This window comes from Sceloporus occidentalis, unplaced genomic scaffold, assembly GCF_023333645.1.
Source record: "Sceloporus occidentalis isolate IW3139 unplaced genomic scaffold, rSceOcc1.0.p SCAF_2, whole genome shotgun sequence".
NCBI classification, from domain to species: domain Eukaryota; kingdom Metazoa; phylum Chordata; class Lepidosauria; order Squamata; family Phrynosomatidae; genus Sceloporus; species Sceloporus occidentalis.
In genome coordinates, this window is record NW_028316982.1 from 207,757,668 (window position 1) to 207,784,358 (window position 26,691).

Here is a 26,691-nt window from a genome sequence, read left to right on the forward strand (position 1 = left end):
TAACAACTTAAGAGAACTGTAAAAGCTGCCCTTTTGTAAAAGAGACAAAAAAGTGCTTGAAATAATAATAATAATAAAATTTATTTATATTTCCCGCCTCTCCCTGCGGATCGAAGTGGGACTACAATCGATAAAATCAAACGATACAATTACACAACCCATACTACATAAAATAATCAATTAAAACATGTCGATATTACCTATCTGAAAACAAGTCCCTATAGATTATTCACACACAGCTTCTAGCATTCTCCTGCAGCATGCAGGCAATACTGCTGAAAACCCAGGGTCCTGTGACAGCAGGCTTTAATTCTAAACAAAAAGGGTTAGCAGCCAGATTTAAAGCTGTGAAATATCCCTGAGACAGCACAGCACATTTTCCACCACCTCCTGAGCCTTGGCAAATTATTTCACCATGCATATGCAGGTGATGAGTTAACAGATTTCAACACTTGAAATCCTAAGACAGACAGCTGACTTGCCATAGGTTAATGCAGACATAATACTTTCGGTTCTCTCTCTGCAGTTCAGGGAGATGCTTTGGGGAGTACCGTACATGGCCTCCAATGTGTGCAATTTCTCCTGGTAAATGTTGGCACCAATCTTAACTACTGTTAAAGCCAACATGTGAGAGACAAAAAGGAATTACATACGCACGGGAAGCAATACTCTCATGCTCGTTTGAGGAGAAAAATTCTTTCAGTACTGTGGCAGATGAAAGAGAACAAGCATGACTGAGTGGGAACAGGCCACAACATGCACAGGGGAGGGAGGGAATTTTATTGTCAAAAGACAGGCTAGCTCTAGACTTTTTTGATGATGGGCTGAGTAGTTGTTCTGTGACCCGTATGTGTGAGTCACTGAGACCATGAAAAATAATGATGCGGAAGCCCATTCCCTCAAAGTGTTGGGCAAATGGCAGAAGAAAACCAGTGTGATGTAGTGATTTGAACGTTGGACTAGAAGTTTCTGAGACCAGGATTCAAATGCCTGTTCAGTCACAGAAATCCACTGGGCAACCTTGGGCAAGTCATACTCTCTCAGCCTTACAGGAAGACAATGGCAAATACTTTGTATGAATATTTCAAAAAAAGTTTCAAGTTTTGGAAACAACTTGAAGGCACACAACAAACAAAAAAAGTTATTGATTGATTGAAGAAATACTGAAATCCAAGTAAAATACACCATGGAGCAACCAAAAGATGGCAATATCTGACAGATCAGAGTTCAAACCTTCAAGAAATCTTCTTTAATAATGTTTCCTACAGAATGTATTGTTTGTCTTATGCTGGTAAGCTGAGCTGACCACACTAACTCCCCTAGTTCATTTTATTTGAATCAAATATTGCAGCTAGGAAATTGCACACTTTATGAGTACTGAATAGCAGCAGTATATTCATCTTTCAACCAGTGATCTTCGGGTTCTGATAAACAACGTCTTGTCCTATAAAAAGCACTAGAACATTCAAACATCCCATGCCTATGTTGGCAGTTTGGAATGGATTAACTAATGTTCCCACGACTTTCCATTCTTACATGCACCAAGCATTTCTTCACAGAATTACTTTTAAAAAATGGAGTATTTTTATTAGTGAGCTTTTTTATTATTACTGACCTTGATCTTTTTGGCTCAAACTGTCCAAATTACCTGATGCAGCATGAGATCATGCTATTTCACTGCTTCTGTAGCTTCAGTCCCCTCACCCAGTTCTATTTACTCTATTAATGCAGGTGAACAGTATGCAAGTGTTGACCTGCACACTAAAGGTGCTTCCAGCAAGAAGGCTTCTATTATTCACTGCTAAAAGAGATTGTAAACTATTTTTGTTTTTGCTTAATAGATTTTCATGGTTTAAAAAAAAGACAAAAAACCCAACTACAAAATATAAGATGTTTTAGCTGCAAATTGAAGACTACCATGCCTGGACCTTCCATAAATTTCAATGAAAGAGACAGTGCAATTGTACAAGTAAAACCCTGATCAAGAATAAGATTGGGAATTGTGAAGCTTGCATTCTATGTAGGATCCAGTGTGGATGACCTCTAACCCGTCAAAGGCCCTAGCACCCCTAAGCTGGTCAACTCCACATTTTTCAACAGAAAAACCACTCCCTAACCTTCAAACTCTGTTTTAAAAAAGATTACACTGTTGTTTCAGAGAGTCACCACAAAACAGCAAACAGCTGTGCCCCTACCAAACAAGCTCCAAAGCAAATGGGACTAATTTGTAGCCCTCCAGACTTCCAAATGAAGTCAAACAGGATGGTATGGTCCTCTAGGCTCTGAAGCATACTAATTTCAATCTAGTAGCACAAGGAACTTCAACTTGCACACATTTCTCATGTAAGCATATTAAATCCATTTCTCACACAGTTTTAATGGACGCATGACAAGTTGTTCACCATGTTTTTTTTAAAAAAAAAAACCCTTAGAAATGGCAAGGAAACTCTCCAAAGGGCAAGAAGAATCAATATGGCAACCGAACCCATGAATGAAAACTGGCGTGGAAATACCATCATAGCTGCCAGGTGGTCCTAGTTTCTACTGTTATCTGCCTAAACGTCTGGACTGCTTGACTCCTGATAAGGATGTACTTTTTTTAAAAAAAAGACTGATTTTTTTAAAATGTTGGAACTGGTGTTCCATCCTATCCTACAGCAGCCCTACTTTATACTAAATCAGGAGCAAACAAACAGTGAAAAATCAGCAGTACAGATTATAAACCATCCTGGGTATAAAATGCTGTTTGAAAACACTGAAATTCTGGACCATACCAACAACTATCAGGTCAGAATGCACAGGGAAGCCACTGAAATCCATAAACACATGGACAATTTCAACAGGAAGGAAGGAACCCTCAAAGTAAACAGAGTTTGGCTGCCAGTCCTGAAAAACACCAAAATCAAGACCCAGCAAATGCAAATGAAAACCACCCAGGTGAGGGGGGTTTCACAGCAGATAATGGATCATTAACTAAATAGACATTTGGAGGCCTTGCCATTCAACAACAGAACAATACACAGATTAACATGTAAATAGCTTCCTCTCATCCAACAGTATATATATACCTCACTCTCTTCCATGCCAGCATTCTCTAAAGATGCTAGCCACAGCTGCTTGAGAAATGTCAGGAACAAACTCTTCTAGAATATGGCCTCATAGCCTAAAAAACCCACAAAAAACTATGGATGCCAGCCATGAAAGCCGTTGATTTCACATTAAACAGTGAATTACTACTGTAAGGATGAAAGGCAATTGCATTACAGGGCCTAAGAGAACTGTAAAAACACACTTCCTGGACTCCAGAGGGTAAAATAAATAGCTTCCCATTTTCACAATCACATCACCCTCTGTTATCTTAACTATTCTTTCAGCTTGTTGATTTCTGAAAAAGTCTCCCCTTCACCCTCTCTCCCTTTCTTCAACTGCCAAGAACAGGACAGCAGGAAATGAAATAATTCACAGAATTTTTCTCAGCTTTTCACAATTTTATGGAAGCGACTCATAATTCTTAAGAATTGTTAATATTTTTACTGTCTAAACTATTGGGTGAGCCAAGCTGCTATGAGAAGCCATTTAAGGAAATGTGTACTGGAACTACTATACAAATCACAAATATAGTACAAATTCATCAGTGAAACTTGTCTCAAAGATGCAGGGCTCTCTAGTAAAAGTTTTCCACAGATAAGGGAAGAAAAAATAGCAGAAATATCATTTGTAATTTTTCTTCTTCTTTCACAACAAAAATGATATGCATTTCACAGACATCACATTTCCTCACAGGGATAAATTTATCCAGGCAAACTTTTTAAAAAAATACTGCATGACCATGTTTATACGAAGAAAAATTAGCTAAACCTGGATGTTAATGCAACACTATGAGATAGACCTCAGACTTTTCTAGGCCCACACCTTTGTTAACCTTAAAAACTGCCAGCACCACTATTGACATCTCTGCTTAATGCTTGGCTTACACTAATACTTTTCTTTTCAGATTAACACCAGTATATAAGGTGGAGCAACAGGGGGAAACCTGAACTGCCTGTGAACACTAATAAGCTTGGAACAGGAATAAAAATAAATTTCAATAGCATCACAAGGATCATGCGATCCAACACTCTGCCATGCAGGAATAAACAAGTAAAGCATTCCGGAAACATGCCCATCTATGTTTATGTTTATTTAAGACTTCTCACCATCTTTCAAGACAGTTTATTCCACTGTTGAACAGCTTCTACTGTAAAGAAGTCCTTCCCAATATTTAAACAGAATCTCTCTTCTTGTAATTTGAATCAATTAATTCATGTTCTAGGCTCTACAACAGGTGAAAACATGACATCCCTTCAAATACTTAAAGATGGCTATAACATCATCTCTCATTCTTTTCTTCTCCAAGTTAAATGTACCCAACTCTCAAAGTCATTCCTCATTGGGCTTGGTTTACAGACCTTTGACCATCTTGGGCAACTTTCTCTGGACAAGCTCCAGCTTATCAATAAACTTGAATTGTGCTGTCATAACAGGCCACAGGATTTGAGGTGTGGTGTGACCAAGGAGAATAAAGTGGTCCCATTACTCCCCTGCATCTGGACACTATAGCCCTGTTGATGCAGCCCAGAAATGCATTGGTGTTTTTGCCTGCTGTGTCACTGTTGACTCATGTTTAGCTTGTGATCTACCCCATACCCCTAGATCCTTTTCACATGTACGTACTATTGTCAATGTGGGGTCCTCCATCTTGTAGGCCTGAAACACACAGACCAAAGGAAGCAGCTTCCAGCTGTATTGGTGGTGCGCTGTTTTTATGACACATGTCTCCAATGTGGCCAAAAGCCATGCCAAGGCTGCTCTCCAGTCATTTAGATTGGAACAAAAAGAGCTGGGATAATCTGGCTCCTGGTGGCATGGCTTGGGTTCTGCGGTTACAGCCTCCTTTTGGAGCGGACTATGCAGTTGTTGCAACCCTAATCTGCTTGAAGCTGGAGTGGCCTTGGGCCGCTCCTTCCTGGCTGTTTGCCTTCCTCCATACTTATGCATTTTATTTTTTCCTGCCTAAATGTAGTGCGTGTGCGTATGCACGTATATGTTTTGCACTCGACTTATCCACAGGTCATGGCAAAATCCATAATTTTGGCCCCCAAACTTGTCCTCGACTTCTACATGAGGTTGACTAATAGTTGAGCATATACAGTATCTGTATTTGTATAGATTTTGGCATTTTTAAAACCAGCAATGCCGTTTACTCTCCCCATTGATCCTCTAAGCTCTTTGTGAATGTGTTTTTTCTATGCATTTTTAAAAGGAGAGGAAAAGATTTGTTTGTTACATACTTTGAAGTTTTACCCTTGACTTATCCACAGGTCATAGCAAAATCCATAATTTTTGCCCCAGAATATGTTGATGTATAAATGAGGTTGACCTATACATGAGTACCGGTATATACAGTATATCCCAAATAAGCAAGATCATAATGCTTCTGTGGATTAGTTAACCCCAAGTAAATACCAAGTCCTAAATTTAGGTCAAACCAGAGAGCCTAGCAAAACTTTTTATTCTTTGGCAAGTTGTTCAAGATTGATCTACAACATATGTATACTGCCCTTCTGCAGTTGATAATAGACAGAAAAACAAATACAAAATAGAACACAAAATCAAAAGCAGCATAAACTAAAACAAGAGATATTGTAGAACTCTCAAATTAAACCAATTGAATCAGTGGGAATTGGGAATTTGTCCCTGCTTGCTTAGGACAACATATCCTTTACAGTCCGTTAAATTGTGAATCTGACCCATCCATTTTCTGTTTCCATGCTGGGTTGATCAGGTGCTTGTAAGTAGTCAGTTTTACATGTTATGGCTATGGTGGGAGTCACTTGTAAGAATGAGGTCATTTTTGTAATGTATTCTGTAGCCCTAATTTGGAGTAGAATTGGTTCCTCATACATACATTTGTGTTAATTGACTGTGGTTTATGTCTTTAAGGCAAGGTTAGGGAATTGACACACACACACACACACACACACACACAGAGAGAGAGAGAGAGAGAGAGAGAGAGACTGGGCTTTTGTGAAAAACACAATTCATTCCTGTGCATACCTGTTTAAGAACAAGCCTTAGTGTAATTAATTTTCTGCCTGAAAAGCTCAGTTTGTTTTTATGCAACAGCTTAGCACTGTTCAATCCTATGTAGCATTGCTTAAACATTAAATAAGATTATATTTTTGGTTGCTGATTGGAGTCAACAGCAGTAGGTATTTACAGATGGCTCTTTCTCTAGGTGTGAGAGAGAGAGAGGGAGTGGGGGTTACAGTGGCATGGTTAATAGTATAGAGTTTAACTTCTAAAAGCCAAAATCAAATATTCTAACTAGGAACCATATGTGTATGAATACATACTTAGTCTTCTACACCAATTCTTTAAAAGAGCTAGAAATAAAAATGGCAGAATGCCAGTGTCTTACTTCAATGCATGTACCTGCACAATTATTGTATTTGGAAACTGAACATTAAGTGAGAGATCAGAAATAAAGTATATCTTTAAGAACAAATTCTTTTCTGTAAAAATATTCCACAGATTATATGCACAAGAAAAATGTTTTGCTATAAAAAAAGAACTTTAAAAAAATTCTATATTGTCCAACTGCACTGCACTTAAATATTTAGAATATGTGGCTGAAGATGTTACAGTCCTTGAGAAGAGTGGCTGTGGAAGTATTATGGAGTTTACAGTTGCTACTTTTCGGATGCTTTATAGACTACAGCAGAGCCTTCAATTGCATAGATCAGGAAAAGTTATGAAATGCCCTTAAAGGCATGAGAAGGCCTCATATGGCTCTTCATATGGGGACAAAGGATCTTCCCCATCGAACATAGTTTGTACAGACCTGACTGATAACCTGTCTCTGAACAGTACATGGAGGAAGAATGAATACAAGAATGTTTCTGTTACTTCTTTGGAATAGATATGTTTGGGTGATAGATGAATGAATAAGAAATTAATCTGAAGCAGGAGGGATTGATATGGTTGTTGGTGCAATTGCGCTTTTTAGATGCAAAAACAGTGACTGCCCCAAGATTTAAAAAGGAGTGAAAGAAATGTGGTCAGTGATGGAACAGTGATTGACTCTAGTTGAACTGCCAGGGTAGTTCTTTCATACTTAAAGAATTGGGATTGGACCCCTCAATATTCAGTCATATCCAGCTAATGGTGACATAATTGAAGCTGGTCCGTTGCGCATGTGGTATCACATTAAAGTACACAGAGTAGTGTGAGAGTGCACACTATCTCTCTGAATTATCTTCTGTGTTGTGCATTGTGGTTGCCAAGTGGATTATGATCCATGCACATTGACCATTTATCCACATATGTTGGACTACTTTGGTATGTTGTGTAAGAGCTGTGAATGTTACTTTGCTGGCAAATACATATGCTACTCTGAAGTGATGTAGGATTTTAGCCAGTATTGTAAATGATAGAGTGGTCTATGATGTCATATTAGTTTACAGAGACATCTGTATTTATAGTATTTAGTGTATATTTAGTATTTCACTGTATTTTTATTTGTTTGTTTTGTTTTGAACAACAGGTTTACCCTGAACTACAAATTACCAATGTTGTTGAAGCCAACCAACCTGTAACAATCCAGAATTGGTGCAAACGAGGATGGAAACAATGCAGGAGTCACCCTCACATTGTAGTTCCCTATAGGTGCTTAGGTAAGTATAGTCAGATTCTCTGTATATATACGACATGAATGTGATTGTATGCACTTACTCCCAACCCTGATAAAATTACTTTGGCAGTGAGTGAGCTGGCATCTGTCTAAAAATATCAAGGAATTCGTCCTTCACATTTTTAAGTGTTACATGGAAGGAAATACTACATTCTAGTGTTTGTTTGTGTGTTAATCTGAATATAATATAACTCTGTTCACATATTATAGAAACAGTTGAAAAGTGACTGTATAAGGATGACAACCTGCCTCTCTCCTATTGTCACTCTCCATATGTGGAGAATGATGGTCTGAAGATGAGTCTCCTCTACCTATGATGGATCTCCATGCAGTCAGTAGTTCTGGAGAGCAATGCTGGACAGAGAGTGTAGAATGCCAACACCCTCATCTGTAATCTGCCTGAACAGAGTTTAAGTGTGTATGATTTGTGTGTTCTAACCGTTGATAGACTCTTTCATGGTAGATTTGTGCAGTGACTAAAAGAGACTTGTTACAGAGTACTGACTGGTGAAGTGGGACACATCATGCTCAGATCAATGTATCAACAAATACCATAGATATGTGGTCAGGCATAAGGGTTATGTTTTCCCAGAAGTCCAATATTGAAGCTTGAATGGTATGAAAATCTGGCACTCCTGAACATAGATATCTTGGGTTCTGTAGAACATCTGACAAAGAATTGTGTCTCTAGTTTAAGAAGGCAAAGGTGTGAAAATACTTGTTTTCTCCCTGGTAAGTTTGTCTCTTAATTTCTCCCAAGTGTGAAGAAATGGACAGCATGGGAGTTGAATTATTCTGGGGTCTACTGGTGATTAAACAAGCCTAAGGAGGCCTGTAACGTTAATGAGCTTTCTTTTATCCCATGTGATGAGCATGTAACATGTCTCTTGTTCAGAATAAAAGATGTGGTTTTGCAAAATATTTGTGCCATTTAGAGTAGTCTCTAGTTTCTTCATTTGTTTTGATGCTCCTGACCTAATACCAATTCGCTATTCCATTTTGTTGGAGGAAAAATCCTTCCACAGTTGGGACAGCTTTAGGTTTAATATGATGTGTATCTTTCCCTGAAGAGCTGCCAACTCTTTGTATATCCAGTATTTATCTATTTTCCACAGTGGCTTAGCTTGGCAAGACTGAGTTTGTTCTCAAAGTCTAATGAGGTGAATATTCATGAATGTGACATCATATGGTGCTTATAGTTTTATTTGTGAAACAAACCCTTTTTGAGGTTCTAGCGTAATAGAAACTTTAGGTTACAACTTTGGAAAGGTATGGCTAATACGCTTGAAAGTGAGCCCGTGGGATCTGATCCCAAATCAGTTTAGGATTAAAGGGTTATACAGAATGAAAATAATCTAAAACACTGTTTAAACAATTTTATAGATATAGGTCCAAAACATACTGCAGAAATAATCCAGTTTGAGGCCACTTTAATGGCCCTGGCTCAGTTGGGAATTGTAGTGTATTGTGGCACCAGAACTCTCTGACAGAGAAGGATACATGGCTCACAGAACTGTTTACTGCATCTGTTGATTTTAAATCAGCATTTGATCTTATATCAAGAGATGGATTATGGAAAAAGTTTGAGACCACCAACATTGATAAACGACTGCTAATATTAATTCGTAAACTACACGAGAATTCTCGAGTAGTAATACGTTGTAATAGCCAGGGCAATACAACAAGACCTATTTTCACATCGAATGGAGTCAGACAGGGTTGCATTCTAGCACCTACTCTTTTCAATTTTTATATTAACTCCATGATTTCAACCCTATCAGAAATATCAGCACATGCCCCGACTCTGTCAAATAAGCCTCTATCAATTCTTGTCTATGCAGACGATGTTGTTCTAATGTCCATCACAAAAGTAGGATCGAATAGACTTCTAAGAGCTTTATCAACTTATTGTACAAATGATGCCCTTAAAATTAATTATAATAAGACCAAAGTAATGGTCTTCTCGAGGAGCCGTCTCCGATACAAGTGGACCCTAGATGATCATTCCATAGAACAGGTGTCCACTTATAAATATCTGGGAATCACATTTCATGACAAGGGATCTACCAAATTACACCAGAAAAATGCTGTAATGAATATACAAAGAAATATTAAAGCCTTATGTTCTTTCTATTATAATAAGGGAGGCCAATACATTCCAGCAGCTCTCCAAGTCTTTGTTGCTAAGATCTTAGCACAACTATTATACGGTTCTGAGATTTGTACTTTCAATAGCTTTACAACCTTCGAGGCAGTTCAAACAAAATTTTTAAGAACAATTTTAGGTGCCCCAAATTGTGTTTCGAATCCCACTCGCCGTCTAGAAACAGGGATGCTATCTGTTGAGGCGCGTGTATGGATACGCAAATTAAATTTATGGCTCAAAATGTTTTTTGTTCCGATTGGTTTAGTACCATTAATTCTAACAGACTCCTTTCTGTCTCCCTGGAAGGAGACGCTGACCTGGAAACTCTTATCTCTTGGACTCTCACTATCTGAAATATCTGTACTAGGCTATGATAAAGCAAAATCTGTTATTTCTCAACTCATCAAGGATATTGATTTCCAGACTCATATAAGCCAACTAACTTTACATCCTGTTAGGGAATCCAGTAGACCTGGCAAATATGTGAAATATTTTGAGAATTTGAATGTCCCGAAATTCAGAAGAGCTTTCATGTCAGCAAGGTTTAATCTCTTACCATCGGCAGTCCTGGAGATCCCTTACGAACACAGATACTGTCCTTGTGGATCGGAGGAAATCGAAAATATTAATCATGTTCTCTTTGGCTGTTCTTTGTACACAGAAATACGTGCTTTATATATAACACCAATTGTGCTGCAGTTTCCAGGCAGACAAGAGAAATTTTATACAATTTTTTTACTTACAGATCAGAAGGAAGGTATAACGCAAGCAGTGGCACAATTCTTTGCAGCTGCCATTGCAAATCGTAAAAAGTTTGTTAAACAGATGTAATATGTTATAATATAATCTCAAAATCTGTATAGATGGCTTGATTTAACGGTAAAATTTGTAAATGAGGTATGGCCGTATTTTACCATGCCATCAAACTAACCTAGTTGGGGACTAAAGTCTAATGAAGTTACCCCAACCAGTTGCATCTGATTAATGGCACTTTGTAGTTTAACTCTTGCTTGGACAGGGGATATGACTGTGGTTTTGAATTAATATGTCTTGAATGTGGTGCTCTATTACACAATATGATAGAGTTGTTTGCGAGGTGATGGCAGCCTACTCATTGTTGTGTGTTTACCTGATCGTGCAGTCCTATCCTTACTTTTTATCCTTACTTTTTATAAACTATCATTTGTTTATATTCTCCAATCTGCCTGTATATGAACCTATGGTATAAAACTAAGTTATGTTTTAAATTGGAATTTTGTAATTGTGCTGGCCAAATGGCTGTAATAAAGTTGTTATTATTATTATTAACTATAGTTCCCAGAATGCCCTAGTGCTCTGGGGCAGTTAAAGCAGTCTCAAACTGGATGATTTCTGCAGTGTGTTTTGGACCTTTGATGTTTAATTTGTCTTGTTTTAGAAGTGGATGTAAAGAAACAAAGCAAAATGCTCCACCTGAGCTCATGTTCCTAAAATTAGCATTGCATAGGGATTGCATTTTTTTTTCTGTGTTGTGTATTCATGGCAATTAATGTGGATTAAGTGCCCAAGGTTGGACCATGGATACCTGGTTTTTGATTCTTGCCAACTGTAGAATCCGAGGAATGGCACTGAACAAATAATTATGTCTCATTCTTATTCACCGTGTAGGGTTATTGTGAATGTAAATGGTTTAGTTTTAAATGTTATATAATTATTAGCAAGACCTGTTGTTGGACAGAACTTCAGTGCATGTTAATTCTGCATTGTATTTCAGTGTAGTGAAAATATGTTTTGGGATACAGTGAATATAAATCGGTACCTGGAGGATTTAGTAGTCTTGTAGGTGGTTGTGGTAGATTAGAAGATTTTCAGATATACTCAGTGGACTTTTTCTTCTACTTATCTTATTCAGAGATGCAACAGCATGAAATATGAAATACCAGGGTTGATTTCCATGATTCTTAACTCATATTAGTTTACTTATCAATCCCCAGTTGAGTCAAATAACCTTGATATCTTAGGGTTGCTATAAATTGGAAATGATTTGAAGGCACACAACAACAAATGTTTAAGGTGGTATAATATCATTATTTTATGTGCAAGATTTATATCCTGTCTTTTTATTTAAAAACTTCAATTTACAGTCAAGATTACAATGCTCAATCAGAACAGTCTACGTCAGCTGTATTATCAAGGTTGGTGTACGTTATATATGAGTAAACTATAGTCCTCGGTTCCTTTGAAGCTATGTTATATTTCTCAAAATTTACTCAATACCATCTGGAGGGCTGTTGGTTCCCCAGCCCAGTGCTAATTGCTGGTTTTGGAAACTACCTGAGTATGTTGATATGATATTTACTCTTCACTTTCAAAGAATTTACAAAATAACAAAATGAATAATATTATTCATATAATAATATTTTTATTTAATAAAAATGAGATGCAGTAAGGATTTCAGTGGCTTTGACAGAGGAGTTTTACATTTCACCTTGAAAATCTGTTGATTCTGTAGGTACTAATTTAGCCAACCTTATATGGAATCAAAACCTAAAAATAGCAGGGACTTAAAATGACAAGTGTAATCAGATAGCTTAAATTTAGGATATTTCAGATGAGGTCCTTCTGTGTGGCTTATGATGATAATTAGACCCTTGTAGCTGTTGCTATTTTGCTACTTAATCCCATTGTCACCTTTTCCTCATTGGAATAGCTTCTCCCCTTTCAGATGAACTTTCCATCCTCCAACGAGCTGTAAATCCGAACACTGGATTTCCTGTCTGCTGTTTGATCGATGAGACAAGTTTAACTAATTGTGTCTCAGAATTTTAATGTCATTGTGGGTTTAGCTTATCCATCCCTTTTAAATTGGTTCCATCTCTACTTAGCTGTGTGATTGGGGGAGACAAGCCTCACAAAGCTCTGTTTTATTTTTAAATAAGGAATGCATTATGTCTCCATATGCTCACCAGCATGACAATAGATTTTGTTTTAATCTTGGGCTGCCAAGGCAGTGGGCAGAGTGGCAGCATGAAAATCAAATGTTGGTGAATGGGCTAGGCCTGAGTAGTGGGCACCACTAATCAAAGGATGATAGAAGCCAGAATCATTAGTTCAGATGATTGGTAAGAAACTTGTCAATTGGGGACTATATGTAGTTGGTGCTTGAGGCCTGCCTTATAGTGAGTCAGACCCTTGGTTCTTCTAGCCCAGTGGTCATCAGACATTTTGTGGCTACCACCCACTTTCCTCTTTGGTGTCAACCCTAGCACCCTCCCCCCAATGCCTGTCCCAGGACAAAAAGAATGGAAGGGCTGCCCTATCTCCTCCTCCTCTCCCTCAGCCCCTTATGCATAAATACAGCAGCGGCAGCAGCCTACGTCTGCTTCTCCCTATCACCCATGCTGGCCTTGCAGCAAAAGGAAAGCTAACTGGCCAGCTGATTGGTTGCTACTCCCAGGATGGCAAGGTGCAAATGAAGCAGTGACCAAGCAGCCGATCAAGCAGTGACCAACAAGCCTCTCGCCGATGCCAGCCTTTACCACAACACCAGCATGGGTAACAGACTTCTCATCACATTTGCACATTCATTTGCACATTTATGTATATTCATATTTTAACATTTTAGAAGGAAATAACATTGTTCAAATTAGAACAGTTTTATTTTAAGTAAATTCAATATTTAACTCAATGCATGTGTAAATTTTACACATAGCAGAGTTTGGGGGGAGGAGGAGGTTAAGCAGTTAAACTCTCAAATAATTGAATCCATGGATGTCTTGAGGGCCAACTGTATATGAATGCATGTAATTATCATCAGGGTTAAATCTCCACTCAATCTAGATCAACCCCTACCCACCTACAGTGCCTGTTATAAAATTGAAAAGATGTGCAGAGTACATATTCTGCATAATACGTAGCTTGGCCTTTGATGTAATCCACTTCTTCTGAACAATAATTCATTGTCATTTCCCCCCAATTCTTAAATGTATATGGCTTTCAAAAATAAACATACATATTCTTTAAATTTATTGATCTTGCTTTTCAAAAAGTTAATGGTAACTAGTCATAATTTAGCATTGTGCTCAAATATCACAGCATTCTCTATTTCCATGATGACAAATATTTATCTTATTGATCTTGTTGATGCTCTTATGGTTTGTAGCCATTTCTTTTGTTGCAGCTCTAAAAAAAATTAGAGAACAACTGGGAAGAGAGAACTACAGAACCATTTTGTGTAGAAGCTACGTTAAGTCTGTATGAAATGACACATTTTGGAGTTCAGCTGTGCTGAGTTGATTTCTGTGAAGTTGCACAATGATGGCACCTGCCAGCTTTTAGCTGATATGATCACTTTGTTCAGAACTTCTCCCCAGGGAAGGTTATAGCACCTGGTGGCTATGTAAACATGCAGGAGTTTTTTGTCATTGTTTTTTCCAGGGAGAAAATGTTGACATTTGAAGGTCAAGCATAGTGCAACACTTCTTTTCTTCATTCACCCACATGTAATGATATCAGCGTGGGTATGTTTTGGAAAGATTATAAGTGTCTTTTTCTATAAAGGATATAGTCCTAAACCCGAGCATGGTTGGCTCAAGACATTTTGCTGTGTGCAGCAGATCAATAAATGCCCCCCCTCCCAAAAAAAAAAAAAAACAACTGTCAAGGTGTTTTATCCTACAAGGTAGAAAATCCCACAAGTATCTCCCACCACACATGGCAATAAAAATGTGGAAATAACTTAAATCACATAACAGAATGCTGTCCTTTCATCTTACTCAAAGTTTGCTACCTCAGGTACCTGCTGTTATACCTGCCTCACCTGCCCAGTTGCCCAAAGTTATTACTCAGGCATTAAAATCTTCATATGGTTAGAATCATGTGAGGGGAGAACATGGGCATTGAGTCCCTGTTGCATTCATCCCTGCAGTCTGTGTCTTGAACACTAATGAGGACTTTGAAAAACATTTTCTGACTGCTACAGAAATGAGACAGAACAAACTAGCATGCTATAAATTCATATACGAAACTTCACAAAATAAGATTTTTACATAAGATTTGGTCTCTGAAGTTCAGAGAGATCAAATCCCATGCAAAAAAAAAAAGTCTTGTTGAATAACAATTTAGTGGGTGGAAATTCTTGGGAAGCCCAGAAGAAAGCCCAGGATGTATATAGAAACACAGTTAATGACAATATGAAAATGTGGAACATCCATCAGTAGATTGCCAAGTGCTCTGAATAATTTTAAGTATTAGCAGAGCTGTCATTTGTTAATATTTTCTTGATCTTCCTGCTCAGGTTGATGATATTTCTTAGGCACAGCAGGAATTTCTGCCTGCCTGTCCTTAGAGAATTCTCTGTATACTGTCAAATGCTATGGAGTTACTAAATACTAGGAATGCTGCTTCTGTTGTTAAGAGCACGTGATTAATAACATGGACTAGATCACCTGAGGGTAGTTGCAGACTCACCTTTAGAAAAAGTTTTCAATTTGCAAAGCACCCTGTAAAATATTTCTAGGCTCCTGGAATTTCTAGAGGATTTGGTAAGGGATGAGTTAGCTTTCACAATTAGCCTATACACATGTTTTATATGTATAAAGGATTATAATATAGTAACTTTGCATTTACTAGTTAATCAAGCAGGCCTATAGCAACTAATAATGATAACAGGGTGTTGAGTAGTTGCCATCTCTGTAGCAGGCTATGCAAGATCAGCTCCCAATGTAGAGATAGATAAGAATGTTTCTATCTTAGAATGCTTGGGATATTTTTCCTTTGTTAGGATAGGATGATCTTCCCTGTCTTTGTTGGGAAAGCATTGATACTTTCCAGAACAGAGAAGAAAGGGTATTAAAATTTCAGGAGAGAGAGGGTGGGGTTCTTTGGTCTCATCTTGGGGGGTGTAGTCAAGGAAACCAGTCCATTGGGGTGGTGTTTGGTTTATCATGGTTTACATTTACAGGGCACTTGATCACAAAGATGTGGCATTTTATGTTTCAGTATGAACTGCAGTAACTTTGATGTCTTATAATAATTAAGCCTCCTTTTAAGACAAAGTGAGATAGGACAGAAAAATACAGTTGAGATGCTTCTTTTGTATCTCATTGGTTTCCATTTTAACAGAGTCCCTGTTGAGAATATTGAAGGATAAAATGTTCCAATCCTTGTCCTTTTAGTGGTATTATTATCATTAAAGCAGTGGCTTATTGAATTGACATTTTGTAAAAATTAGCAGGAAGAACTTACAGGTGTTGCTACATACTGCAGGCCCATAGATATAAATTTCTGGGATTGCTGCGCTGGATCGTTACAAAAGGTCTGCAGTATATACCAACACCTGCAAGTTCTTCCTGCTAATTTTTACAAAATGTCAATTCAGTATGCCACTGCTTTAATGATAATAATACCTTTTAAAAAAAAATCTGTTTACTACAGGTATTTGGGCACAAAATGAACAAGACTGATTCGTCTTTCTTTTTAGTTTAAGCCTAAGGCATAAAAAAGTTATACACACAATCTGGGAAGAAGACTAGTGACATAGCAAGGAACCATTTTGCAACTGCCACAGAAGCACTAGTGACAGCCATTTGGTATTTGTAGAGACATAGGGAGGTGAGGGTGGACAGGGCAATATAACATTGTAAAACATTCAGGGGTTTCTTTGCAAGTGCATGGTGCATGAGTTGGTGCAAAGTCACTCAGTGGGTTAAGGCCGAGCTGGAAATTGAACCCTGGTCTCCAGAGTTGTAGGCCAACACTGAAACCACTATGTCACGCTGGGTTTTTTTTCCTTCCCACCACTGCTAGAATAAAACTGGGCTGCAGTACTTCAATTACAGACAGAAACAACAGTGAGTAAAAGTCACTTAGATGGTATAAATTACTTTTTGCTGTACCCTCTCCCACATGCTCAATCATACATGCTAGTCTAGCAAATGTGATTTGTAGCTGCTGTTTCAAGGCAAGCCAGAGAGTGGAATAAATGCATAGCTTTGTTGTTTATCCTGTGGAGTCACTTATCTAAACAGTATGAAAAATATAACATTCTGACATATGCTTGGCAACACTACAAACCTCTAAACTAGTTGTTTGTTGAAAATATTGAAAGAAAGGTTGAAAAGAAAAAGAGGGTGAGAAATCATACAATACTAAATACTAAATACTACAATAACAGTCATGGACTAGACTAATGAAATCAGTAAGAAACAATTCATATGTTGTTAAAGAACCACCAGTGCACCCATGAATATCAAATGACCCAAGGAGGCATCATCTGCATTATTTCACCAGTAGGATTTGCCACTTTAGTAACATTCCAGGCTCTGAGGTTTCAGGGCTCAGACTGAAGATTTAGGTATCCCCCCAAATGATGTCACAAGGAGGCGGTCCATGGTGATGTCACAGGAGGAAGGCCCTGGTATAATCAGTAAGTTTGATACCTTAAACTTCAACCACAAGTACTCAGAATATGTCATTCCATTTAAAACACACACACACACACACACACACACACAGAGTCTAACAAAAGAGAATACATACACATTGATAGACGTTCTTTTCAATGCAGGACTCTCAGTCTGAGATTCCTGATGGTCCAGGACTGAGATTTAGGGACCCTATATCACCAGAATTTGGCTGAAGAGACCCGTTTCTTCCTTAAAAGGCATTGTTTGAAGTCATTTTTATGCTATGTGCAGAATTAAATGAAGTGTTGGATTCTTGTTGCATACACGTTGTCTTGGCTTCATACCCATAAGTAGCTTGCTTGCCTTTTTTAGAATAAAAGATATAATAATAAAATAAAATAATAAAACTTTTATTTATATACCGCCCTTCCACTGATCAGGGCGGTGAACAACATAATACAAATAATACATACAATAAAACATTTTAAAACAATCATAAAACCCCCGGTCAGCCCTCCAAATTGCCGTCAGCAAAGAGAGAGAGGCCATTAGGACTTCACTCGGGGAATGCAGTTCGAAATAGGAGGGTCTTTAAATCCCTCCTAAAGTGAGCCAGGGAGGTGGCCGAGCGGAGCTCTGTGGGCAGCGTGTTCCAAAGGGTCGGGGCAACGATGGAATACGTCCTCCTCGATGTAGAGGAGAGTTTAGCCCCAGGTACCCTAAGTAATTGCTGCCCAGAAGTTCTGAGGGTGCGGGGCGGAATGTATGGGGAGAGGCGGTCCTTCAGGTATCCTGGGCCCAAGCCATGTAGGGCTTTATAGGTAATCACCAACACCTTGTACTGTGCCCGGAAGCAAATAGGCAGCCAGTGCAGATCTTTAAGCACCGGTGTTATGTGACTGGTCCTGGAAGTACCAGTGACCAGCCTGGCCGCCATATTCTGTACCAACTGTAGCTTCCGGGTATGATACAAGGGTTGCCCCATGTAGAGTGCGTTGCAGAAGTCCAATCTAGAGGTTACCAGAGCATGTACCACCGTTTCTAGGTCCCTCTGGGCCAGGTATGGGCGCAGCTGGCGAATAAGCCGAAGCTGGTAGCAGGTGTTCCTGACCGTCGCATTCACCTGAGATGTAAGGTGAAGCGACGAATCAAGAAGCACTCCCAGACTGCGCACGGAGTCCTTCACAGGAAGCGTGATCCCGTTCAGGACAGGTGGAACCACCGCCATTCCTGGGCCAGGGGAACCTATCACGAGTACCTCCGTTTTCTCTGGATTCAGGCTGAGTCGTTTTTTCCTCATCCAGCCCATTACTGACTCCAGGCATGCCACGAGAGGAGAGACGCCATCCTCGGTCACTGCATCAGTCGGAGACTGATATAGTCATGGACTAGGCTAATGAAATCAGTAAGCAGCTTTTTTATTTATAGGATTTAAGAATAAATCCTATACAATAAAAAGCAGAAGAAAATTACTTCCAGTTCAGTGGTTCTGAAATGGTGGGATGGGACTGCCAAGGGGAGCACGAGTTGCTCAAGGATGGGGGAGACTTGGAGGTTTTGATCCCACTTCCTCCTCTTCCCAAACTTTTTTAATGTGTAAAATTTAAACATCAAGTAAAATATTGAATTTACTTAAATAAAATTGTTACAATTTGAACAACGTTATTTCCTTATAAAATGTTAAAATATGAATATATATGAATGTGTGACTGAAAATACACACGCTAAATATGGACAATGTTTTTATTCATATACTACATTGAGAAGGCAAAGATATAGCCGTGCTAGCCTGTAGAATCAGTACATAGAGAGATGTTGTAGCATCTTTGAGACTAACTAAAAGAAAGAATTTGGCAGCATGAGCTTTCATAGACTTCAGTCTACTTCCTCAGATACAGAAGTTCTATCAACTTCTTTCTTTCAGTTAGTCTCAAAGCCACAAGATCTCTCGCTACATACACTGAGAAGGGGTGATACATCTGCCTGTAGATGTAAAAAGGTGAGGGGGGGGGGGAGAAGACCCAAGGGGTAAATGTTTTGAGTACCACTGTTCTAGTTCATATTTATTGATCTTTTCCCTCTTCCTTTTGGGAGATTCTGTGGTGATGTGTGTACAGTAACAGATGTTTTAGTTGCCAGGCTTAGGTTGAGTTTGGTAAAACGTCGCTAAGATTCCAGAGGCCGCACCAAAGCCACGCTCCAGTCCTAAGGACTGGAGCGTGGCTTTGGTGCGGCTTTTGGACACTTAGGATGCATGCATCATTTAAACAGCATACCTCCAAAGTGACCCGAAGCAGCTTTATTTTGGCCTGTCTGTAGGGGCCCTGAGATACCTTAATTTAACAGTTCATACATTGGATAAAAGAGCAGTGTATTGGGACCCATGTAGTTGAGTTCTTAAATAATAATTGGATATCAGAATACAGATTTTAGCACTCATAAGCACAAAGAATAAAAATATCCTCCTTTCTGAATCTATAGATATGTGGAATTCTAAATGGGTGAAGGTTAGTTGTTCAGTCTTTGAGCCTTTTGTCCAGTATAATAACATCTCTTCCTTAAAATGTAATATTAAAAATATGCAAAATCCTTGAAGAAGCTCACTAGTCTTACTGTTGAAACCTATTGGTATTAGTGAATGTTGAGTCCTCTCTTGGTATGAGTTGTTCCAGTCAGAATGAATCTTCACCTGCTGACGTGTAACTTTTGAGAAGCACTCCAATTGAAAAATGTTTTAAATCATGCTGCTTTGGAAAAATTTGAAATGGTGAGTGGCACAATTCCTGTATCACAGCATTTTTCAAGCTGAATTTTGGACATCTTGAATCGGAAAAACAGGCAATACAACCTCTCAGTGTTTGGTGTCAGTATAAAAGCAGAGCTTATATAGATTCTGAATTTGGGGATCTTCTGGTTGAAAGAAAATAAGTGTCCGAGAACGCTGCCAACACACAGGCGGATTATAGACCGCCCATTTGGGGCGGTCTGGACCCACCCCTTTCCCCGGAGTATCGGAGCCTCAGCGGCTAGAACGGCAGCCGCTGAGGCCCCGATCTGCCGCTTTTCAGGCTGCGGGGAAGCAGCAAAACGCCGCTTCCCCGCAGCCTGAAAAGGGGTGTCCCTGGGGCTTCAAGCCCCAAGGACACCCCACGGCGGCGGGGAGAAGAGAAAGGGGCCGCTTGGCCCCTTTCTCTTTTAGTCCGCTGGGCGCAGCCGTCTGAAGGCTGCGCCCAGCGGACTAAACCAGGAAGGAGCTCTGAAATGGAGCTCCTTACTGCTCCGTGTTCAGGGCGCACTAAGCGCCCTGGTGCGGAGCAAGGACGTCATGTCCGCGCTGCCCCGTCTAGAGGCGGCGCGGCCGTGACATCCTCACGGCAGCGGCCGTATGGAAGGGCCGCCGCCGTTTAGTGCGTGACGAGCACGCACTAGGGTTAGGGCGGTGCGGAAGCACCGCCCTTTTGTAACCCTAGTGCGTGCTCGTCACGCACTAAAGTGCCGGTCTGTAACCGGCCATTCTCACATGGCTGATGAGAGCCTGCTGGGCAAAAGATAAACCGAGCTTCCAAGAAGCAGTTCCTCCAGCAACAATGCCAAACGAAGTCCAAAGAGAGTAAGCCACAAGCCAGTCCAAAGTTCAGGATTACAGAGAGCAATACTACCAGTCCAGTTCGAGGTCAAGAATATCAGAGGGTTGGTCAGCGAGTCCGTTTTGAGGTCAAGGATTCCAAGGCAGTCAAAGGTCTAGGAGGCAAGGAGTCAGATCCAGCAGCGTTTGCTTAATGAGAACAAATAGTCTCTGGCAAGAGAGCTCAGTGTCTGCCAGGTGTCTTATATCTAGCTCCCTTACCACGTTTGGTAATGAGCGTTTCTCAGCAAGTCTCTTGGAACGCCGAAGGCACGCTGTTTCTGATCTCCTCTGGCTAAAGGTAGGAACCTCAGTGCTCTGCTACTCTACGTCTCCCAAGTCTGGCACTTCTACTGGGGCAAGGCTGGGCTGCTGAGCCCCAGGATCCACTGAAGGAGATCCCACAGAGCTAGGGTCTGGCTGAGCCAAATCTACTGGGGCTGGGAGATCAGAACTGGGACCTGGCTGGCCATGACAGTAAGTATAGATGGACTCATAGCATAGCTTCATCTGGAGGATTGAGAGCAGAGAAAAGAATGTATTTTAATTGGTTACTGTTGCAGTAGTTAGTTTTAATGGCCACGGGCACCACATGATGTTTCCTTAGCAAAGTGAGACAAAAGACAGAAGGGAATGATGTAGAGGCAAAGTATTTCCATATTTTGAGGGTGTTTATCCTGTTACGGGGAAGAAATGCACAAGTTTAATACCTATTGACGACTGTTGATGCTCCAGAAAATCAGTGCTTAGGCTATCACATGTACACTTTGTGAAAAATCATAGTGATATTCCTATCTCAAAGGTAAAGGTAGACCCTTGATGTGAATGTCTAGTCATAACTGACTGTAGGGGGCAGTGCTAATCTCTGTTTCTAAGCCAAAGAGCCAGCATCGTCCGAGCACTGCTCTAGTGGTCATGATTCCACCAAACGCTGTTACCTTCCCACTGAGAAGTGGTACCTATCTATCTACTTGCATCTACATGCTTTCGAACTGCTAGTTTGGCAGAAGCTGGGACTAGTGACAGGAGCTCACCCCATCATGCAGCACTGGGGCCTCGAACTGCCAATCTTCCGATCATCAGAATTGGCATCAACCACTAAACCTCTGCATCCTATCTTACAGAGTCATAAATCGAGTGTCCTAAGCAGATTGCCCAAACAAATGCCTGTTGTTGATGTGCTACTAATTAAAGAATAAAAACACTTGAAAAAGAAATGTATTTGTATTTAGAGAGAGCAACAGGAAAAGGGCATAGTGGTTTAAGAAATTGTTAGGTGGGCATCTGCAAAAGTAATGAATCATGTTTTACATCTAAACAAATACACTCTTCATGTGCATGGCAAGTAAAGTCTGATCGACGCTTAGTCTGTCTGAAAAGAAATACTAGGTGTGTTCACTGTAAAATGTAGTCAGGCAGAAAAATGCATCATTTACAGACTCTTCTCTTCTGAGTATGTGTCTAAAAATCCAGTATTTCTAGATTTAAAAAGGAACAGAGAAAATGGATAATTGATATAGTTCAATTTTATGAACAGAAGAAATTAAAATTTCTGCTTTAGTGTTTGGAATTATTGCTACAACTTGGTAGATTGAAAAACAGCATTCATTTGTTACTCTTTTATATCACTAGGTGATATATTCAGTTATTTATTATTTATTCCTCTATATTTTGCTAATTTGAGAGAAACCAATATTGTCCAGTTATGCATTAATATATAGAGAGTGAAACATATGAAGTCCATCAAAATGCCTACCATAATATGTGTTATTTGAAATCACTATTTTCTCAAAGGATCTTCTAAAATATGAATTTAAGAATGCTTCTGCACATATTTATCTTTTGGGAGCAAATCTTGAAAATCTCTGTTCAGTGCCAAAAGTATTATTTCCTATCATCATTAATGATGATAATGGTGATAACAGATGGCTGGGGTGAACCGGTGGCTAAGCTGGCATTATGTGATCAATAGAACTGATTTCACTCCACTTGTCATGCTGTGAGTTGCTTTATTATTTGTTTGTTTGTTTGTTTGTTTTGATTTGAGCTGCCTTGGGTCCCACTCTGGGAGAAAGGTGGCATATTAAATAAATAATGTAAGTAAGTAAGTTGTATGGGATGCTGTACCATTCAAGGACCAACTAGGAAATTGAGATTTTGTCACGATCCAAAAACTAGGTAGCACTCAACCAAATGAAATACAATTGGACAGGTTTCTAGTTACGAAGTAAAAAGTTACTATATTGACTTTTATATTCACCCATCCCCATACACACTTGGATCAGTCCATGTTAATGGTAACAACTTGGTGTGGAGTCAAGTGTGCTTCAGCCAGCTGGAGAAAATGACTTCATTGTACATTCCTCTCTTTTTTCATGTCGAGGACAGAGGAGTTGAATTAAGCATCTTTTCAGCTCCCAACAATCAGGTGCTTCCCGCAGAAGTGCCTAGCAGGATATAGGACATGCCTTTAAACATTTTAGATTGCCTTTGAATGTTGATTTAGCAGAACTTTGAAAACAGGATAAGGGAAAGGGTTGATGGTGTCAGCTGTCAAATAGCTGACATTGTTCCACAAAGGAAAGTAACTGCACTTGCAGTACAATCTTGTATATGTTTACTAGGAAGTAAGCTTACTGTTAAATGATACTTACCCAGAGGTAAATGATTATAGGATGACATTTTTAAACACAGCCAAAGCTTGTATTTAAAGAAGGGAATTGTATCTGGAAGTCATATTACAAAAATATAGAGTTAGTGACTGTGACACATAGGCACCATAGGAGCAATTTATATACTAACTAAAGGAAGTGTCTCAGTTTCCCAATTGTAAAATATTTTCTTTGAATACTCAAATTGCTGGAATAGTTTTTTCTACGCCTTCTCTACTTTTATGATGAGAACTAGTTGAGAGCCAATTTCTGAAAGCCAAATGGAGAGCTACAACACTGTTAATACTTGTAAAAAAAATGTCATAAAGGCACTTGTGATTGAACTGTACGTTGACAGAATGCCCTCTTAAAAAATAAAAATAACAAGTAGGAGCAGAAACAAAATTTATTGAAAAATAAAAATAACAAGTAGGTCCAGTAGTAAAATAAGAGAATCCTGTGGTGGAGAGTGTTCCTTGTGTTTCCAGCTACTCCACACCCTCCATATTTCCCTCTCTTGTGCATATAAGCATTATGCAGCCACCACACTCCTGCTTTGTCTGATTTTCTGTTCACCCATCAAAACTCACAGATTGTTAAAGCTCTCTCATTCTTGTCTTGGGCTCAACCATACCTCTTAATGATGTCTCCTGTGTAAAGATTATGGAATCAGAGAGTTGGAAAGGATTGCAAGGGCCATGTACTGTAAACACTCATGTATAAGTCTAGAAATTTTAGTAAAAAAATAGACCCCCAAAAACCTAACTCGACTTATCCATGATCAATGTAAGTGCTGTAGTTAAATCCTTATTTAAAAAGGAACCATTCCCGGGTGAAAGTAAAGAGTGTAATTTGTTCTAAAAGCACTCCTCCCCCCCCCTCCTACATTTTCATTTAGCCAAGCTTTAGAGTGAGCACAAACAGTTATGCCTCCTAGAATTTTGTAAGTTCTTTGGCATTATTTCCCACTATTTCATCCTTTACACCCTTTATTACATGCCCCTAAATTTTACCCTCAACTTATCACCGGATCAAATCAAAAATTTGGCCCTAAAACCTGCTCTCGAATTACACATGAGGTCTACTTATAATCAAGTACATACAATAGTCCAGCGACATGCCAGGTAGGAATGCACAATATAGCAGTTCTGAGAGATGGCCAGCCATCCACTATTTAAAGACCTCTGAAGAAAGGCAGTATGTTAAATTTTCTTACAGCCCTTACCATCAAGAAGTTCATTTTAACATTTAGGTAGAATCTTTTGTGATTTGAATCCATTGTCCAGATCTCTGGAGAAGTAGAACTCAAAGTTGCTCTTGTCTTCTACATGTTGTCTCTTCAGTTGTATAAAGATGGCTCCAAGTTAAACATGCACAGGTCCCTAAGTAATTCCACATAGGGCTTGCTCTCCATGCTTTACTATTTTGGTCACCCTCATCTGGACACATCACAGCTTGTCAGTATTTTTCTTGACAAGAGTATTCACGGTGAGGTTTGACCAAGTCAAAATAGAGTGGTACTACAGTTGGCCCTCTGCATCCATGGGGGATCCATTCCAGATGTCCTGCAGATACCAAAACCCACAGGTGTTCGAGCCCATGTTGTCCCCAATGGCAGCGCTTGCCCGTGGCTGTGCTGCCATTAGGGACAGCTCCCATTGTCCTGTGGTGGTGCATGCACCTGCACATGGCCACGCTGCCACTGGGGACAATGGAATTTAATGGCAGCATGGCCACATTCATGCACTCTCATTGTGGACAATGTGGACTTGCCATCCGCAGATGCTTGGATTTCGGATGGCAAATCAACAGACATCGGGGGGGGGGGGGACTGTATTACTTCTCTTAATCTGGACACTATACACCTGTTAATGCCACCTCAAATGGCATTAGCTGTTTTGACCACTGCATTACATTGCTGATAAATATTTAGCTTGTGGTCTAGTAAAATCCTTAGATCCCTTTCACAAGTACTGTTGATAAGTCAAGTGTCACACATCCTACATTTAACCATTTCATTTTTCCTACCTAAAAATAATACTTTACATTTATCCATGTTCAAATTTATTTTGTTGTTTTTAACCCAATTCTCCCATCCTCTGAGGCCATTTAGAATTATACTTTTTTTAACTATACAGTATAAAGGACTGGGATGTGCAGAATTGTGATCACAATTAGCATATAGCATGTATTGGGGTAGGAATCTGGTATCCCTCCAGATAGAAGAAAGAGGTTGTATTATTAATGATTGAGAGCTATGTCACAATAATATGTAACAGGTACCTGTGATATTTGTGCAGTCAAATGGGATTCATATTAGTAATCTATATACTGTACTATCTTGAGTAGTAATTTATATATTATCTTGAGGAAGGATCACAGTTTCCCAAGCATAAAATGTCACTTTTGAGTTATCAGAAAATGCAACAAAAGCCTTGGGGCTAATTGAAACATTATACATTTTCTTTTAACATTTGTATCAAGGGTAGAATATCCTGTAAAATACATTCTTTTCGATTCAAACCTGCAAGAAAATCCTTTTCCCTTCACAAATGTCTATCCTGAAAAGCATAATACGGCAGTACATTAGAGAAAGAAAACCATTTTGTGCTAATTTTTGAGGTTTACAAAATATGGAAACCCTAGCCTTCTCCTATTAAATACATTACTTCTTCTTTTCCAGCCTAGTTATAAAGAATAGCTCATCAGTAGTAGTTTCTGGTTTTGAAAAGCCACAGCTTGCTCAAGATAAACTGTGATTGAGTAATTGTTAATTGAAAGAAGACAATCTCATAAACTGTGCTTTCAAAGTGGTTGAGTTTCGTTAACTGTAGTAAAGATTCATCATGCTTGTGTCCTAATTCTGACACCCTGCCAAGCTGAGGATAGTGAAAACGGAAGTTATGAACTTGACCTGATAGCTATGCCAGAAGAGAGGAGGAATATTTGAGTCCAAGTGGGATACAGGTGGGAAAGAGTGAGGTTAGTATAATTATTGTCATGTCAAATGACAATTCATGATTATGTCTGAACTGTTTCATTAGCTGGGCTTAGACGTACTGATAAAGCATTGTTTGGTTGTCCATAAATAAACCTTCTTGAGTTCATGTCACCCTCTTCCCTCTTTTCTTTGGATGTTTGATAGACATGGA

At 39.2% G+C, this 26,691-nt stretch overlaps 1 protein-coding gene across 3 annotated transcripts in view; it reads left to right on the plus strand.

Moving 5' to 3' along the window:
• The window catches only part of APP (amyloid beta precursor protein), a 201,090-nt gene that overhangs the window by 84,951 nt on the left and 89,448 nt on the right, over window positions 1–26,691 (plus strand). For all 3 annotated transcript variants that reach the window (XM_089512151.1, XM_089512152.1, XM_089512153.1), the window contains exon 3: window positions 7,586–7,715. In XM_089512151.1, coding sequence (XP_089368277.1) covers window positions 7,586–7,715 — 130 coding nt within the window. The remainder of the gene's footprint in view (window positions 1–7,585; window positions 7,716–26,691) is intronic.